Source organism: Rhineura floridana, chromosome 1 (genome assembly GCF_030035675.1).
Source record: "Rhineura floridana isolate rRhiFlo1 chromosome 1, rRhiFlo1.hap2, whole genome shotgun sequence".
Classification (NCBI taxonomy): domain Eukaryota; kingdom Metazoa; phylum Chordata; class Lepidosauria; order Squamata; family Rhineuridae; genus Rhineura; species Rhineura floridana.
In genome coordinates, this window is record NC_084480.1 from 201781871 (window position 1) to 201800949 (window position 19079).

The 19079-nt window shown below is 41.5% G+C and overlaps 1 protein-coding gene across 5 annotated transcripts in view; it reads left to right on the forward strand.

The window, feature by feature from the left end:
- Window positions 1-19079, forward strand: part of LOC133366664 (cadherin-6) — a 219986-nt gene that overhangs the window by 110029 nt on the left and 90878 nt on the right. For 4 of the 5 annotated variants that reach the window (XM_061590008.1, XM_061590017.1, XM_061590028.1 and 1 more), the window contains one exon: window positions 9755-10113. In XM_061590008.1, the coding sequence (XP_061445992.1) occupies window positions 9886-10113 (228 nt within the window). In that variant the 5' untranslated portion in view covers window positions 9755-9885. Of the gene's footprint in view, window positions 1-4989; window positions 5185-9754; window positions 10114-19079 lie in introns of those variants that run through there. The other variant, XM_061590048.1, reaches the window with a different exon arrangement.

Consider the following 19079-nt stretch of genomic DNA (forward strand, 5'->3'; position numbering starts at 1 on the left):
TTAAAGTTAAACTGACCAGCCTGGGTCTTTGCTTTGCTATGGATGGAATCCTCTACTTTTACATTTGGATTTTAAGTGTGGCCCCCTAGTGATCATTAACAATCCGATTCCCTTTTCCTCTGATATCTTTTCATTTTTCCGATCTCCTCCAATATATATTGCAGAGAATTATCAATATTATAATCACTATTTATTCACGAATGTCCACTGATATCAATCTTTATTCTGAATTCTGTAGTTATTGTCTGTTACATTCCTTTTCAAGTGCATTGCAGAGCAGATTAAGGCAGATAATTAACTCAGTATCTTCCCCTGCTGCTTTCTGTCTGTCAGTTACAATCAACTCTTCATTGACATCAGTGAAAGGGAATACACATTTGAAGAGCTCACATAGAAAGTAGATTGATAAATGTATCACTCACACTATTGATGATTTCAAAGCGATTAAAAAAAATGAATAGAAAAAAGAAGAATGAATCAGAAACCGGGCATGGAGAATTGCTTCTTCAAAATTCTCTCTGCAAAGATAGAGAATATCAGAAATAATAATCCAATGGTAAATCCTATTATTGCAGAAATGGAGCCCATCACTAGGATACACTTTCAAGCCTGAGCTTTTGCTTTGCTATCAATAAACTGATAACCCTGTGTTTTTGCTTTGCTAGGGTGAAACTGTGTGTTTGCTTTGCATTAAAGAGATCTCTTGCTTTCTCCCAGGGCTGGGGAGGGAAGGATCCCATAAAATTCAGAGGGGGAGGCACCCTTTAAAGCCCCTGTTGAAACTGCCCTCACCATCTATGAGCGGGTGTAGGAACCTACCCTATTCTTGCCATGTTATTTCCACCTCTGTTACCAAAGTTTATTTTAAAGAAGTAATGTCCAGGACTGCATCTACTTTGTTACCTGAGGTATTAATGTAAAAAGTCATAAATCAAAGCACAACATTAATGATCTGGTGTACCCAACAGGACTCAGTTTATGAGCTGTATCTCATGGGGTCTTCAAATTTGTTGGTCTTTAATGTTCATAGAATAAAAGTTAAACATCTTACTAACACACATTCCCAAAGTTGCTCTTGGGATCCCAGCTTAATTATTTTTTAATGAATTCTGAGACTCTTGTGATGCAGCTAACAAGAACCCATAAGCCAAAATCCCCCAGTAATCTCATAATGCCCACTCCTCTCTCAAAGTATTGTTGTACCTTAAGGACAAAATTCCAGATGCCAAGTATTTCTGGCATAAGTAGTACTATTGATTGTCCCCTCTGTCTTTCATTTCTTTTGTGTGCCCCTGTAAAGTGGGCAAGTTCATGTTAGAGAAATGCTGAAGCTCATTCAATGCTTTTCCCTTTTTTCCTTTTTACTAGTCTGCCATTTCAGGGACTTTAGGATTTACTGAATGAGCTAATAGTAATGTGCAAAGGAACCTTAACAGTAACTGCAGGGCTAAAGTAATCATGAAGGGTTGAGAGTAGCATCAACAGCAAATCTTCTTAAATGTGGAGATGTTATCATCAAATTGTGAGGAGATCTGCACTTGCTGCCAGTGTGTAATTTGCTAGGGAAATCTTATTAGTTTTGTTTGGTGAGTGGGATGAAAATCAGACAGACAGATTGTAACAGTGGATTTAATGGAATAAGTTGGGGTAGGGGGGAAGGTCTGAAAGACAAGTTGTCAGCCTATTTATTGTTCCAGATCTCATCAGGCTTTTAATCATTCTTTTTTCTAAAATGCTATTGCTGGAAATTCTTTTTCTAAAAATGGTGCCTGGCATTTTCAGAGAATGTGTCTTTTGTTAAATTGAAGAATTAAAAATTAAAGGCTGGAATGCATAACTAGGGTGATCAGGAAAGAGTTTAGCACTGGTGCTCTGCATAATGTGCAATCTGTCCTCTCCCCAGCACCCATGGAGAGAGAAAGACAGAAGTATGCATGCATTATTGTGCACCTTAACAAGGGTGGTCATGTACCTATTTTACAGAGGATACTCCTCTATTTGAAGGTGGTGGTTGCTGGTGGCTCCATGTCAGTGGGGCCATACCATTTTGGAAGTAATTGCATTCAATTTAGATCTTATACAGCAATACCTTAGTTAACAAAGTAGATGTGTTCCTGGACATTACTTCTTTAACAGAAACTTTGGTACCAGAGGTAGGAATAACATGGAAAGAACAGGGATAGGTTCCTATACCGGCTCATAGATGGTGAGGGCAGCTTCAACAGGGGCTTTAAGGGGTGCCTTCCCTCCCCAGCACTGGGAGAAAGCAAGAGATCTCTTTAATGCAAAGCAAACACATAGGCTTGTCAGTTTTACCCTAGCAAAGCAAAGGCTGTTTATTGATAGCAAAGCAAAGGTACAGGGTTGATAGTTTCACCTTAAAGCAAGCTTTAAAGTGTATCCATAGCAAAGCAAAGATAGTCAGTTTCACCCTTAAAAAGTCTTCCTTAAAAGTAGTTTTCTTCTTGGAGGATTCTTTAACTGAGGTATTTCTGTACCTGCCTTTTTCAAACAAGTCACCTTCCTTTGCTGAACCATTTTCTCTTGCAATGTCTTGTAAGCTGACATTGGAGCAGAGGGATGTATATAATGAAGTTATTTCCTAATCCTAATGTTGAAAATGATTGAACATCAAATTGCCACATCCCTTTTTCTTTTTGTGCGTGGCTGTTATTTAGAAAGGGATGGTTCATTGAGAAGAGCAGAAGAAAAAACAGTTTAAAATCTGATTCTCAGTCCAGAAAATGGAGGAAGCCTTCAGTATAGCTGTTTGTGAGAGACATAATTTGAAAGCCAGCTCAGAGCTCCTCATTTACTATTTTAAACCAAGTTCGTTATAGATGGCTCTGCAGTGCTATCTATCATCAGCAACTGAAACATAAAAATTACTCAAACTGTCCTCCATAATGCATAAGAAAACAGTATTTGGAAACTTTTATATTTTGCTATTTAGCTACCCTTCACCCCCTTCTCCGTTTTCTATTTCAACTATATTAAATGCTCCCAGGAAATTCAGCCAGCTCATCTGGAAGTGTTATGGGCTGCATACATTTAGCTCACCCCTAAAGGCTATTTTCTGTCTGCTGGTTGAGCTAAGACATCCCAAAAGGGGCAGCCTTAGGAACTGTTGCAGTGATGGAGGTGGACTTCTCTACTTTTCCTGTGTTGTGGGGAGGGATTTCCCCCTTCTCTTTTTTTTATTTAAAAGTTTTTATACCACCTTTCATTAAAAATTCCTGGGTAGTTTACAACACATAAATACCTAGGGTTGTATTCACTGTAGCAGTAGTAGATTGTTCTTTCAGTGCAAGGATTTATCTGCGTGAAACAGAATGATCTCCCTCTCTCCTCCTTCCCATGCACCCTAAATCTGTTCTGGGGTTTCCCCAATCCCCTGGAGCAGATTTGGGGGCCATGCAGAGGTGGAGAAGAGAGGGGGAATTCCCTTTGGATTAGTGCTGTCCCTCGTGCTAGAGCAACTTTTTAGTTGAATATCGCCCCAATATATCAAACCTATCAATTAAAATCCAATAAATTCACTAAATACAGCAAAAACCACAGTAGCCAGACAATTCTCAATGGCTTGGTATCAATGACCAGCAAGGGCCTCAGTGACCAAATCAAGAGGCACCAAAAACTGAGTAGATTTGGCCCCTGCCTTGCCTTGGGAGGGAAATGATTCCACAAGCTAGGAGCCTCAACAAAAAAGGCCCTCCCACTGGTTGCTGCCAGATAGATTTCTGTAGGCTGTGGCACTATGAGGAGGGCCTCATCCTAAGATCTTAACTGGACAGGTCTATATGGGTAAAGAAATTCCTTATTAACTTATTTGTTTACCTAAACAGGTAACCAGGTCCCAAAATGTTTAGGACTTTATAAGTGTGCAAAAGAACCTTAAACTGTGAATTGGTAGCCAGTGCTGCTCTTGGATCAGTAGCGTCACAGCTCAGATGATCTTATGCAGTTGTAGAGTTTGAAGGAATGTCAGTCCATTGGTCTTCGACTGGTGGATTGAGAGCCACAACTGGGTCACCTAAGGTGGGACATATGTGCAGCACAACCAACATAAGAAGCTGGTCCCCTGATTTGTATTTAGACAGAAGGTGGGCCCCAGATCTGGGAAGATTAGAGACTATTGATCCATTGAAACCATTCCTGACAGACATCTCCACAGTAACTTTTATAAACCTCTAAAGATAGAAGTAACCTAACATCCTGGGGATATTTGTTCCAGTCGTCCATGATTATTGCAGTTAAGTTGTTTTATGATGTCTGTCTCATATCTCCTTGCTGACACTTGAATCAGATATGCCACGATCCTGCCCCCCCCCCCAAAAAAATATTCTCCCGGTGGATGGCAGGTTTATAGATATTTTAAATCTATTTGGAAATTCCCTCCTTCACTAGGGCAACCAGACACAAAGGAAGACAAGGGTCCAATACTTAAATAATCATGCACAGAAGGGAATTCTGGCAAATATAGCTTGAAATGGGAGAAAAGTACCTCCTCTTCTACACATTTATAAAAGCTGCAAGTGCACTGACTTCTTTTGCATCACCACATTCCAAACATGTGATGTCATTTTTTCTTTTTTATGTGTCACCCTGCAGTCCTACATTTTCCTTCTCACTTGGCGCACCAAGTGGTAAAATGGATAAGAAAGTATGTAGCTGTTCCATTTTATTGTACTGCCCAGAATTAACTAAATATACCCCTGTGATGTTGATCTAAGGAAGATTAAAGGATAAGGCACTTAGATTTAACATGTACTCCATTCCACACATAAGGCCTCAGTGCTAGGATGTGTGAAGTTCCTGGTGGAGAAACCACAGAAATTCAAGTTAGGCAACATCTTTCAGGATTAGGTCCCCTGCTATGGTTATCTGTAGCACATTACAGCTGGGAGACATTAAAAAGCTGTGTTTAACAGCTGTGATATCATCCTCACAAGCTATATTTCAACCAGAGCTGCTACAAAGCCTCCCTTGTGACATCAAAGCTGTGAAAAATAGCAAATTTGAAGTGCAGAAAAAGTCCCCCTGCAGGAGTGTTTCCTGGCAATTGACATTTCAAGAGTGGTTTCTTTAAATGGCCAGCCTCTCTGTCTTATTTGGCTCTCCCCTGGCGTAACTGAAGGAATCTAGAGCAGGAAGAATGACTCACTGCAGGTTTCATCCACGGGGGTAATGAAAAGAAAAGGAATGATGGAGATGTTTGGGATGGGGTGATTTCCACTGACTCCATGCTCTAATGATAACAACAAGCCTGTACTAATGACAGAATAATAGGTGGGACCCTTCCTCCCCAATAAGATGGAGCCAGGCACATGGAGCGAGAACTAACCCGTCATCAGTCACTTTACCTCTGCACCCGGAGCAAACATAATGACAAGCACGCTGTTCCCTGGCAGCTGGCCAGGACTGCAAACGATTGCGGCACTAATTAACTCACCTGTGGAATTCATGCTCTGCAGCCATGCTCTTTATGCAGTGCCCAAAGCATGCTGCCAGGGTTTTTTCTTTTAAAAGATGGTAAAAAAATGAAACTTTTAAACATCCTGTGAGGCTGACTGTACTGTAAGAACTGCACCATACAGGTTTAAGGGGAGCATATCAAAATCATCCCATGGGAGAGTGGAAGTTGTCTGGCTACAAGTGAATGAACCAGAACATGTTGGTTGTATATTGTGTAGTCAGAGCTGCCCTTGTACCCGTTCATTCATTCCATCCCTTTCAGCCCCACCTATTTAATAATACAGTACTTATTTTCCCAGTTGATGTCCTCAATGACTGCTGTGGACCAGTTTTGTACTCAGTACTGAGGAATTATCCCTACTTGTCCCTATTCGGCTTATAAATGGCCACATTGCTGGGATATAGCAAGTTTTGACATTCCGAACATTGTCACATTTGAGGACATAGTTGTATGACACACTGAAAAAATCCATACATATTTCTTGCCTTTAAATTTTGAAATACATGTCATGCATATTTTTAAAAGTTATTTGTTCAACCATTTGTTCCAAAGAAAATTGCAAAGAAGCACTGTACATTTAATGCTGAAACAAAGTTCCTATTACAATGTTATCCATTTACATTAAATGATTCGGTATTATATACATCACAGCTAACATTTTCTGTCTCACATAATCCTCCAGTTTATTCCTGTTCCAATAAACAATATAAGGATGAGATATTTCAGGAGAAAAGTCCATAGAATGGATTTTGCTATCCCATAAATGGCTGAAATGTTAGCTTGCTTTCATCTTCATTGTCGGTCAATCTTTCCTTAAACCATTCATCTAGATATGAAAGTGCATTATTTCTTTCAGTGGCCATAAGCAATACATTTCTGGCCAGTTCTCTTTATTAACTCATCTTAGAAACATTGCTGCCATCCACCATAGAGGCAGCAACAGAACAGGGGAGGTCTAATATCTGCTGGGAGGGCGTATGGCAGCCATGCCATAAGGATGTGAACGGGTGCATGGGAAGAGGAGCTGCAAGTCGCACATTTTTCTTCTTTTAAAGAAATTACTCAGTAATATTTTTTAAAATTATTGGGTACTTACCTTTAAATATTAAGAGTAGATTCAATAAAATGCTGAATAATTTCCTTTGATACTCCTAGAAAAAGTTGTCAATACTATGCAAGTGGAAATGCTAATATTAATATTTGCAGAAACTAAAAGTGGGGGGAAAGAACACAATATATTTTTCCTGGTTGCACAACTTCCTCTTCTGGTAACTCTCTGCAGTAAAAGGATAATGACATTGCCTACCTTGCAGGGCTGCTCTAAGGTTTTCAACCTGATAAAATATAAATACTAAATATTACTATGGTTAATTTCTGCTCATTTCCTCATGTTAAAAGAGCTAGGGGGAGGAGAAAGTAGGAAATTGGGAGAGGCAGGAAGAAATATGCAGAATTGACAAGATTGCTTGAGGTAACAACAACACTTCTTGCTGTTGACCAACATAATTTGGTAGCCACCACTTTTAAGTGCACATGTTTAGTCAATTCCCTTGTTACAGTAGATAATATGAGATGTATGGATTCATTTTATCTTCACACAGCTACATGCCATTCCCCCCAATTACAGCAGTATTGTGTTTTTCTTTTCCATGATAGCCTTGTGTGCGTGTGTGTGTTCTTCAAATATCAAATCAATGAAAAGAAGTAAGGTCTAATACTGTCATCATGAAACATAGCATTCCAGAGCTCAACCATTTTTGTACAAACTGGGATACTTACATATGGTACTGGTTTGTACATCTTGATAAACTATGGTACGCAGTCCATCATAATCACTGCTTCACTCTGCCCTGCATGAAGTAGGGATGTGTAAGAATCCCCCTGAATTGAGATGTAGCACTGGATTTTTCAAAGGTCTACATATTCTCCATTTTTGCAGAGTGATCCTGTTTGCTCCAAACTTCAGCAGCTTTCTCTTGACACCAGATTTCCCCCCCTCAAATATTCCCTCAAATATATTCTTCTTATTTATTTTACTCACAGCACAGCACAACAGTATAGATCTCTCTGTGTGTCTATGTCTCTCTCTCTGTGCCACCCCCCTCCACTCGAATAATCCAAGCTCCAAGCAGAAAGAAGCAAGCCAAGTCTCACTCATGTTAATGACTCATGGCTTGCCAAGGAGGAGGTGAGGGTGAGGAAAGCACTGAAAACTGCTTTTCTCTTTACCTTTTCAAAAGGAAAACAGCCAGCCTCTGCTAACGTGAAAACTGATCAGCCTCAGTGACAGCAGAGGAGGAGGAGACACTTTCCTTTATCAATATTTTCTTTCAAATTATTGATATTTTCTTCCACACATATCAATATTTTCTTTCATTTATCAATATTTCCTTTAATAATATCTACATTTTAAAAGAAAATATCAATATTTTGAAAGAAAATATCAATATTTGGGGGAAGGGGAAAAATCAGACCAGTAAAAGCAGCAATAGTGGACAAAGAATGAACACGAATTGATACTGCCTGTTAGGTTGATGGAATGCTTTCACAGCAGCACTGGCCAACAGATCCCATCCCTAGCCTGGAGCGGGGAGAAAGAAACCATGAGACTTGACTGAGTGTTACATGTGAACCAGCCTTTGTAGTTTATTTTCCCAAACAAACCACTAGTGGTAAGCCAAGAACAAGCCTTGGTTTCTGCTCATGGTTTGTTTGGAAAAACAAGTTCTGGTTCACCATAATGCTAAGCCAAGCCCCATAGTTTGTTTCTCCTGGTTCCAGGGACAGTGGAATGAAATGGGAACAATTGAGGAGCATGCACTAGCAGAATGCTTGTTCACGTTAAGCCATAAGCCACTGCTTACCATAATGAGCAATATGTAATTTTTGACATCTCATCTGTATCCCAAATCCTAAAAAACCTGTTTGCTCTATCTGTCTTCCACTAGAATGGAGGTAGATTAAAGATGCACAAAAGAAGACTGACCTTTGTTGACCAAAAGGACCTTTGCCACCATCTAAAATATGATCTATTCACATGTAAAAGATACCACAATCCTCCAGCACAGAGGATAATTCAGTGAAATGCACATGATGATGAAGAAACCTGTGAACCTATGAATTAGAGGTGACATGATTGCAACATATCTAAGTAGGGAGTAATTATTTCATTTAAATATCTGATACACGGGTTGTGAGCAGGACTCACATTTTTCTGTCTGCCTCATCTAGCATGTCAGCTTGAAATCTAGATCATGTAAAACTATTCCCATGAGAACATAAGGGAAAAAATGTTCAGCTCCTGCATCAAGCCACATATATGATTAACTATTTCAAGAGTTTCACTGCTGTGGGACAACATTTATAGTATTGCACAACATCATTTTCTGTACCTGTGATACCCAAATCTTTGATAAAATGATTTCATCATGAACTTCTGTCTTCTCTTGGAACCTTTCCTTTGATACTCATGTATGTTCCATGTATACCACTGAGTCTTCGTTAATGATCCAAGCGCAAGGTTTCTCTGACCCACTGAAATTAAATATATTTATTTGTGATTGTTACATTTAATTAAAGAGAAAGGATTACCAAGGCAAGGCAAAAATGAGACTCCCCAACTGCAACTAAGGAAAACAAAAATTGGTCTATTGTGTCCACATAACAGGCTGACCAGGTATTAAAGGGAGCAAGGCCAAATGGCCACTTTGGTTTAAAATCCCCAAGAAAAGTGAGGGCAATGTGTGGCACTGGAACTGTCCCCACAAAAACTACTAGGCGTTCCCAGTGTCATCAGTCAATATGCACAGAGAGGCAAATAGCTCCCCATGAATTAGACCCAGCCCCACCTCACTGCATATGCTTAATCAAGAAAAGCACAAAATCACACACTGGGCAGTTTACACATCCATAGGAAGGCCATCAATGTTGCATTAATATCATAAGGTCCCTAATTACCCATTGAAAACAACTGTTTCTTGCTGTACTAAATGGAATCACCACGAACAAAGTCAAAGGAATAATTAAGTTGCCCGAACTTGTATTTTTTTTAACTAAGTGGAATAAAGAGCAAAATAAAGTGTGTGTTTTATTCCTCCTACTCAACAGAGATATTGCATTCAGTTTATGTAAAAGGCCACTCGCAACGTTTAAGAACTGAGAGCCTCATAGGATTATTTTTGTGGCAATTACGTCTACGTTTTTGTCATATTTGCTATTACCTAGAATGTTAAGTAGCCCTGTAAATGCTTGATAAGTTGTCATTTCTTTTCATTTCAGAGATCCACAGAGACCTAGGCAAAGAACATTAAGGAATAAAAGAGGAATGAGACTGGCTGCAGCACAGGAAACTAGTTTGCATTAAGGTGAAGAAAGAAATCACCACTTTAGTCTTGTTTTGTACTGCCACAATGAGGACTTATCATTGCTTCTGGCTCCTTTTCTGGATTGGTCATCCCCACCAAAGTTATTCCACCCCCTTATCCGAAAGGACTAGTAGCTTTCCAGAAAACCCAAAGATTTTGGATTTATCTAGAAATAACAGGAAAGAACTTCATCGCCCCAAAAGAAGCTGGATGTGGAATCAGTTCTTTCTTCTAGAGGAGTATACGGGCTCTGACTATCAATATGTTGGCAAGGTAGGTTGTTTTTCAGCACCCTTTATTCTAGAGCTTTAAGAGGTCTCTCTTACTGGACAAGTCAAAATGGCATTCTATTTCATTCCAAAGAAGGCTGATAAGAGAATTGCAGAGTCTGGTTCAGCACCTGAGCTACCACCATAGGAAATGGAAGGGGAAAGAGGGCTTCTATAACCAAACATGTTCAGGGTCAAATCTGCAGTTAGATCTTTTCTGTTTTTAACAAGGAAAACCATTTAGCTGTATAAAGAAACATTAGCATTTGTCTCTTAATCTCAGTAGAGGTACCATTGATATACATCATTCCCATTATCTGTTTTGAAGAAGGTATTTTAGCAGATACTCTTCAGTTCTTTGAAGATTTAATATTGAAAGATTCTTATTCCCTCACCCCAAGTTGAGCCAGCAAATGTATTTAAATTAATAAATATTTGAGCTGATGTGTGCTTAGTCACAAAATGTCATAGATTACAAGAGGATTTCATACACTGACATGATTTGACGCTTGGTAATCATGTTCTCCAATTTTTTATTGAAGTACCTAGATTTGATTTTATGAACTGTTGTCTTATTATTTGGAAGACTTCATGTTCTGCTAAAATCTTTAGTTCACTTAATATGGTATATGGCTTATTATCCCCTCTTGTTAGACTATGTTGTATAACATGTTTTTGACCATTCCTTAGTCTAAAAGCTGTAATACCTAGAAAAAGTATTGGAAACTGGTATATCTCCAGTTGCTTCCACTTGTTCTGGACTCACCTGAGGTGAGTAAAAATTGCCTCCAAGCAACCAGACATATTATTACAGTAAGGCCCCGCTTTACGGCGCTTCGCTAATGCAACGGTCTCAGTTAGACACAATTAGACTAAAGCCCCACTCATATGGCATTTGTTCCGCTTCTACGGCAGTTTTCGGGAGTCGCACGGCATTCTATTCAATGAGTTCCGCTTTTCAGCGATTTTCACTTTTCAAGGGGGGTTGGGAACATAACCCGCCGTATGAATGGGGCCCTACTGTACTGGGAGGGGTTTTTTTTTACAATTATTTTTTATGATCTCAAGCACTTCTGTGGAAAGATGGAGAAAAAATTTAAAATAAATAACTTTGATATATGTGGGTGGGCAGGCTTGCATTATTATTTATTACATATATACTAGGGATGGGTAGGAATTTTGGCAAAATTGCATTTGGGACCAGATTTTTTGAAAGTGTATCTGCTTCCTTTGTGGACCAATCCTGAAAGCTTCGAATTTCCATGGTATTTCCCCAACACTGGGTTATTATTATTGTTATTATTGTTGTTGTTATTTCCCTCTCTCTTCCTGGCTTGCCATAAGACTTAACAGCACAGAACTGCTCTCTCCCCTTTGGCTTTCTATTTGCAGCCAATCCAGTTTCCCACTACTTTCACTGTCTTTTCCTCCCTCTGCAAGATTCTCTGCCTTGTCCTTTTGACACATTTTCACTTGTAAATTTCGAGCTTGGAAAAGTTACTTTTTTGAACTACAACTCCCATCAGCCCTAGGCAACATGGCCACTGGATTAGTCTGATGGGAGCTGTAGTTCAAAAAAGTAACTTTTCCAAGCTCTGAAATTTCCTGAGACCTCTTTTAATGAGGAAGGGAGAGTACAGCATTTAAAGGGTTACTATACTATAGAGTAAAAGGGAAGACTAGAGAGTCTTGCTTACATTAAGGCAACCCTGGAAAATGTGGTTGAGACTCTCTAGGATTCCCTGTTAATATATGTAGCATTAACTCTTTAAATGTCCTTCCACCTTGTTCCTAACTTCCTACACTTAAATTGAAGTATCAAACCAGAATAAAGCTGAAGTTAGCAGAAACAAAGATGGGATGTAACTGTATTGCAGTTCAATGGAATGTGAGCAGATTGGGACCAGCAAGCAGAGCCTAACCCTAGTATATACCCTGTCCTGCAGTGTGAAAGCATTTACAGGAAATGTTTCAAAAAGTGTATTGTGAAGGCTGCACACAGTATCACAGTGCGCACATACTCTCTCTCGCTCTCTGCTCTTTAAGGATGCCTGGTCACCCATCTCAAAGTGGCAAGTAGTATCTACACTTGCAAGCAAAATCCAGATTTTTTTTTTTGTAGGCTAATATCTTTTGTGAACTTAATCTCAAGATTTTGTACTATTATGTATTCACATGTAAACTGCTTGTGTTCCTAGACATATTATATGAAAGTGTGCTTCACTGAAATCAGTGTGAATTGGTGCCATGAAAGACCCCAAGATTGAAACTACATGTATATCTATTTTGTTTTGAGACAGAGAAATACATACACTGTTTCCATCAGTCGAAGAAGTTATACTTTATTTATTCTATTTATTTTTATTTATTATTAGATTTATCTCCTGCCCTTCCTCCCAGTAGGAGCCCAGGGTGGCAAACAAAAGCACTAAAAACACTTAAAAACATCACATACTTGCATATATCTTTTTGACTTTCAGCTGTTGCTTTTGCCAGGTCACACATGTTACACACCTCCAGCACTCCCATGAGCCTCAGCCTTTACACAGAGCTGTGTGTATATATGTGTGTCCTTGATTTCAGCTTAGCATCCTCGTGATGGAGCAAAAAGTAGACCTGTGCAAAAGTAGATCTGCCCTCTCCATTGGAATAAATGGATTCTCAAATTGGGGCACGTTAACTTGATAAATCATAGCTTTCATTTTAGTATGGGAGCATAATACAGCAGAATCTAATTCTGTGAGCAGGTTTGTGACAGACAGGTCAGGGAAGTGTAATTTGATTCCATGAAATCTACAAAATTAGAATGTCAACAGTATCACCCTTTATAGTGTAGCTTGAGGGCTTCTTGGCACCTGGATCCTTTAGGACCCTCCTCCAAAGGGCAATTGTAAGGGATTTTGCATAATCTGGCAACTATAGCAGCTTAATCAGCAGCTTATTGGTCTAAGATGGTGATGATTTTTTTATTATTAAGATTTATTGTCCACCATTCATAAAGGTCGCAGGGTGGGTTGCAATAGTTTTAAAATACATTATTGAAAACATTAAAAAGCAACCTAAAATCACAAAACCACAAAAGATGAGTGCCAAATCCAACCAAAATATACTCTCCATCATGTTTAGGGAGTTTGAACTAGCTCTGTATCTGTTGTTATCTGATTTAGTATTTAATAAAAGTGGATTATTATTTTTCTCCTACTATGTTTATATATACGTTTACAAAGGTGTTATACAGAATGGTGAAAAGGTTTTAGATACAACAGAAAGGGAGATGATAGAGGCACCTGATCTGTGAGTTTTTGCTTCATGTAACACCTATAAATGATTTAGCAGGATGGCAGCCCAGCTTCAGAGAGGCCTTTAGGAGTAAATGCGATCTAGTATACAGCATCACTACAACAACAACTGTGGATTCTAACAAAAGGCCAGTGTTAGTTCTGAGAGTATACCTACCAGGGAGAACAAAAATTAGCAGAACGAACATAGTGTCCTTGTCAGATGGAACCCTGCTTGTTCCATCTAAGCAGTTCTTAATTCATTTCAACCTGATCTCTTAAGACTTTGGGGGGAAAACATATTTGACCTCTTCTTGACCGATGGTGCATATATCTTTCTCCACAGGGCTTTGACTCTTTCCCTCAGAGTTGATGGCCACTTCTCATGCTTGCCAATCAGCTACTTGACCGTGGGTGGATTTAACATGCAGGTGAACAGCTCAGGGAGCAATAGTCAAGGGCTGAAAGTACTGCTTGATTACTGCAATCTGAAAGAGTGTCCCAACCTGAACTTCACAACCGTGTTTACCCAAGTGGTCCACAGACACAGGATTGGAAGTTGGAATTAGCTTTTCATTAGAATTAGGTCACATATTATAAGGGCTGAGCTCTCTGCCTTAACCTTGGTACAACTTTTCATGGACTCTGAAGAGGGTCTCCCTTTTTGCCAATTCTTTGGGGCAGTGGGGTGTGTGTATTCCATAACCATGGGCAGAGGTCACCCACTGTGCTGGGGAAGAGTGGACATCCTTGAATTGCCTCATAGACTACCATCCTGCTTGGTGCTGTGAGCTGTTGGTGAGATAGGGAATGCCACTCAGTGTTGTTGAAACAATGCAGGGAAAAACACTATTTTCCAGTGTTGAGTGCTTACAGCACAGCAGAAGATAGGAAGCCTCACCCAGTTGTCTGGTTGGGCAGGAAAGTGTTGATTTGCTTGCTTCTTGCATGGCTGTGAATAGCCACACGAATAAGGACACAAAAGGTACATTGTGGGTAAGGTTTCAGTACATTGCTCCTTTATTATTAACTGGGCTAGCTTCAGGTTTCAGTGGACCCTCAGCACAATGCTGCCTGATGCCTTCACTCCAGTCAATGGGGCCCCTGGTGGGATGATGACGACGACGACGACGGTTTAAATGTATATCTCGCCTTCCTCCCAAATGGAGCCCAGGGCGGCAAACACACTAAAAGCACTTTTGCCACTTGTATTCTAGCCATTGTCCAGCCTGTTTCGTTGCCCTTGGTGTAGCAAGATGGAAACCAGGCTCCACAATGCCAGACAGGGCGTTCAGGGGCAACCATGTCAAGAGCCTGATATATCTTTTTGTTCCACAGCATAACAGGGGCTTCAACAGGGTCCATCTAGTGGAAACTCCCCCAGGGCGTTCAGGAATCCAGTGGATTCCATTAGTCTCCAGGAGTGGACCATCTTAATCTGTCCACCACCCCTGCAGGGGTGGATTGGAGCCATAAGTCTAAATTTCACCAGGAAGTGGACTGACCACTGGGGTGACATACCCCCCAGACCACCCTTTCCTCAATCTGGAGCAAAAAACAATTTGAGGGTGTGCCCTGCCCTATGCATCAGACAATTTGAGGTAGTCCAATGCTCATCATGGAGGCTGTCAGCTCTTCACTGAGACAGCAGTGTCGGTGGGGGTGCAGGCAGGGCTGGAGATTCCTTGGTAATTGCCAGGCCGTAAGTCCTCAGCCGGCAGCTTGGCTATAAATCTGCCAGGCTAGCAAGGAGGAAGCAAGATAAGGGCAGAGGCCGTTCGAAGCTTACGTGCCAAGCCAGAAATCCAGAAGAGACATCAGTGAAGGTCCAGGTCTAGTTTGCTGAGAGATCAGTCCGAGTCAAGGTTCAGGGGATAGGAAGACACACAGTGGTCACGCCTGACGTTGTAGTCAGCAACAAGCTGAAACCAAGGTTTGACTTTTAAGGAGCAGGTTTGTCAGCAGGTGTGAGCCATCAGCGTTTTGGCCTTAAGTGGACAGGCCTGCCCCTCTTCTGCCTGACCTTCTGTTGTCTACGTTCTGCAGGTGAGGGAGGAGTATCCTGTTCACTGTCTGTGTCTGGCTGAAGGGCTTCAGCTGTGTCTGGGGTGCTCTGTAGCTGAGGGGGAGAAGGAGCTGGGTTCTCAGGAGTTTCCTCCGTTTCTCCTTCTGGGTCTGCTGCTGTTACTCCTGAGTCATCCTCGTCTGATGAGTCCTCGGACGGGGCCATGACAGAGGCTATGAAGTATCGAGCTGGAACACTAGAGGCAGGCTCAGTATGGACATTGGAATCACCCAGGACTATCATTCTGGGCTCCTCCAATACCACAGATGAGATGGCCTCCGCCAGCTCAGTCAGAGAAGATGCTGGGCAGCAGGGTGGACGGTACACCAGCAGCAACCCTAGTTTACTACCTGCCAGTGGTGAGCAGTTCAAATGACTGTCGCCCCAGCCGTTGTGGGAAATGAAAATGTCATCCCCCACTGGGACAGAATGACAGTGCAACACAATGTCAGAGACATCATAAGAAATTTATGTAGAGGCTCTGAGCCAACCATCACTCATTGGAGCACTGGCAAGGGGAGTTGAGGGCAGATGTCTGCAGTGGGAACTGCTGGTGTGCTGGGTGTCTAGCAACTGCTCAAGGATGCCGGGTGCTGGCGCTGACCTTGATTGTTAGTAATTCTGAGTAACAGCTCAGCAGTAAAATGCAGGATATTGAGATAATGATGGTTGTGTTACAGTACAGGAATTGTTTACTTCATGCTCTGAATTTCCTGCAGACATTCAGACTATGTGTTGCATCTGTGGTTTCTACACCAGCTAACCAGATGTACTCTTACATTCCTGTTATCTTACATTTATACTATGTTAACTTGGCTTATTCTCCACTTTATCTCAACCCATAAATGTGTATGTTGCCAAGCAGATGCACCACCGCATATCAGATTCCCTAGAGAGGCACCAGCACCCCAAATAGGTGTATTCGAGACAGGGCTGGCCCCAGGCATACCAGGGCCCTTGGGCATCAGCTTGCCCTGGGCCCCGGTTTGTGCACATGTGTGCAAGCCTCCACCCCCTGTGTGCCTCCGCTCCCCTACGTGTGCCCCCACCTACCTGTCTCCTGTCATTTAGCATTGCCATTAACCAAGATGGCAGCCACTGTTTCCCTAAGGGGATGAAGCCTCCACTGCCATCTTCATTGATGGCATGCGTGCATGCTACGTGTCCACATCTCTGCCATCAACCAAGATGGTGGCAGGGGCTTCAGCATCTTAGGGAAACCTTGGGCATCGTCTTCATTAAGGGCAATGCTAAAAGTCAGGAGACAGGTAGGTGGGGTGAGGGAATGGCAGGCAGGTGGAAGCTCCTGCCCTGCGATCCGTAGCAGCAATCCTGCCATGGATCGTGGAAGGGGAGTGGAGGGGCTCCTCAGGGGCCCCTGTAGCCCCAGGGGCCCTTGGCCAGGGCCCCACCTGGCCGCCCATTAGAACTGGTCCTGATTCCAGAGCTCAGCTAGCTTTTTCTCTCTGTCTCAAACTACAGTTTTTCTGTCTCTTTGTTCCACCACCAATTTCTATTTTTTGTTGTTGTTACACACACACACAAAATAATTCGTAGCTGGCGAATATGCCATGTACCCATGAATCCTGCTCTGATATGTTTCACATTTCTGGGAAATCTTGGCTATTTCTTGGTCATTAGGTCCCACTAAGAGCCATTTTCTTGGCCATTTGAGCCATTAGTTGGTAAACTACATAACAAAAGGTACTGTCAGCCTGTCATTCATAGCAGGGTGTGTGTCTGGGTTAGGGTGTGTGTGTGTTGAAACTTACACACTACTCCATTACATGCATTGCATGCAAATGGCATCCCACTGGTAAAATCAGGCAACTAGTTGCACTGTGAAGGAAGCCGGAGAAACAGAGCAATTTATTTATTATTATTTATTTATTTAAGGCATTTATATACCGCTTTTCAGGTGGACCTCACAAAGTGGTTTACATTAGATTATTACAACAAAAGTAATGTTTTTTTAAAAGTTGCAATAAAATGGAAAATACAGCTTGCTTCTTCTCCTCGCACCTCGGATCAGGATGGTTCTGTTGCAGATGCCCCTGTGGTGACAGTTGGGGGAAGGAGGGAGGGGCCACTGTGGTGGGCAGATGATGATAGTAAGACTGTCAGTTTGAATGCCACCAAATCCTTTGGCCTTCCTGTTAACTCCTTCTCCCCTCACAAGCAGGCGTGATTTGAGAACAGAGGAGAAAACCGACAATATTCATCAACTGGTCTCGGGAATAGTAGAGCCTTTCCCTGGGCTACATGTTTCATGTTCTGCATGTTCCATCTGAGGATCAAAATTAGTCTCCAGAGAGGTGAGTGCATGGGTGGCTCCTTGCTCCAAGATTTTTGACTTGCAGCCCAACTCTATGCATATTTCTTCATAAATATGTCCCACTAAATTCATAGTAAGTAAACTGGAGTGTGTTGCCATGAGTATCCTGTTTACATACAGCTCTTCTTTTCATCTCAGGCAGGAGTGAGTGGATGCACTGAACTGATGTCTGACTAGGGTTGCGAGGTTCAGGGCCTGAGACTGATCCTGTACCTTTAGGAGAAGAGAAAGTCAGCCAAGTGCAGGTGTTCTTGCAATACTGTAATGAGAAAAACCACAAGGTGGAATTCTCCCTTCCCCCTGCACAACCTTTAAAGATACAGAAGACCTCTTGGTTGCCAGGCCCAGCCTCCAAGAAGACTTCTGTATCTTTAAAAATTGTGCAGGGGTAAGGGAGAATTCCACCTTGTGGTTTTTCCCATTACATTATTGCAAGAACACCTGCACTTGGCTGACATTCTCTTCTCCTAAAGATACAGGATCAGTCTCAGGCCCTGAACCTGGCAACCCTATGTCTGACTGTAGTTATGAACTGGATGAGAGCCAACAAACTGAAGCTCATTCCAGATAAGACACTGTTAGGTGGTTCATTGGTTTGGATTGGTGTTGTGCAACCATTTTAACAGCTTGTGGGATACTTCTGGATCCATCACTGTCACTGCATATCAGTGTGGTCTCCATAGTGCAGGGTATTGGCTATAAGCTTCAGCTGGTGTCCCAGCTGCTTCTGAAGGTGATTTAGAAACTAGAGCTAGAGCAGACTTCAGTGGTTAAGTTGTTAACAGAGACCAAGTGGTCTGAATATATAACATCAATTCTTAGCTGCGCTGGCTGCTAGTTTGTTTCTGAGTCCAATTCAAAGCATTGTTTTAAACTCTAATGCCTTATATGAGTCAGGATTCCAATAGTTTGTGGACTGCTTTTCCCCATATGAGCCTCCCTGGACCTTAGGATAATCACTGAAGGCCTTCAAAAGAAATCCAGAGGGTTGCAATGAGATAATAGGCTTTTTTGGTGGCAGCCCCCAGTTTGTGGAATGCCATCCCTGGGGAAGCATGCCTGTCACTGGCATCTTTTTAGCACTAGGTTAAGATGCTTTTATTTCCCCAAGCATTTGAGTGTTAGTGTTGTGGTTCTTGCATCTAATTTTAGCTGAAATCTTTTGGCGATTATTCCTTTATTAGGTAGGTTATAGGGATGGGTGAATCTATTGATTTCTATTTCTCATTTATCCAATATTAAGTTCATTTCTCCACATTTCCACATCAATTTGCAAATTCTTTTATTTAAAA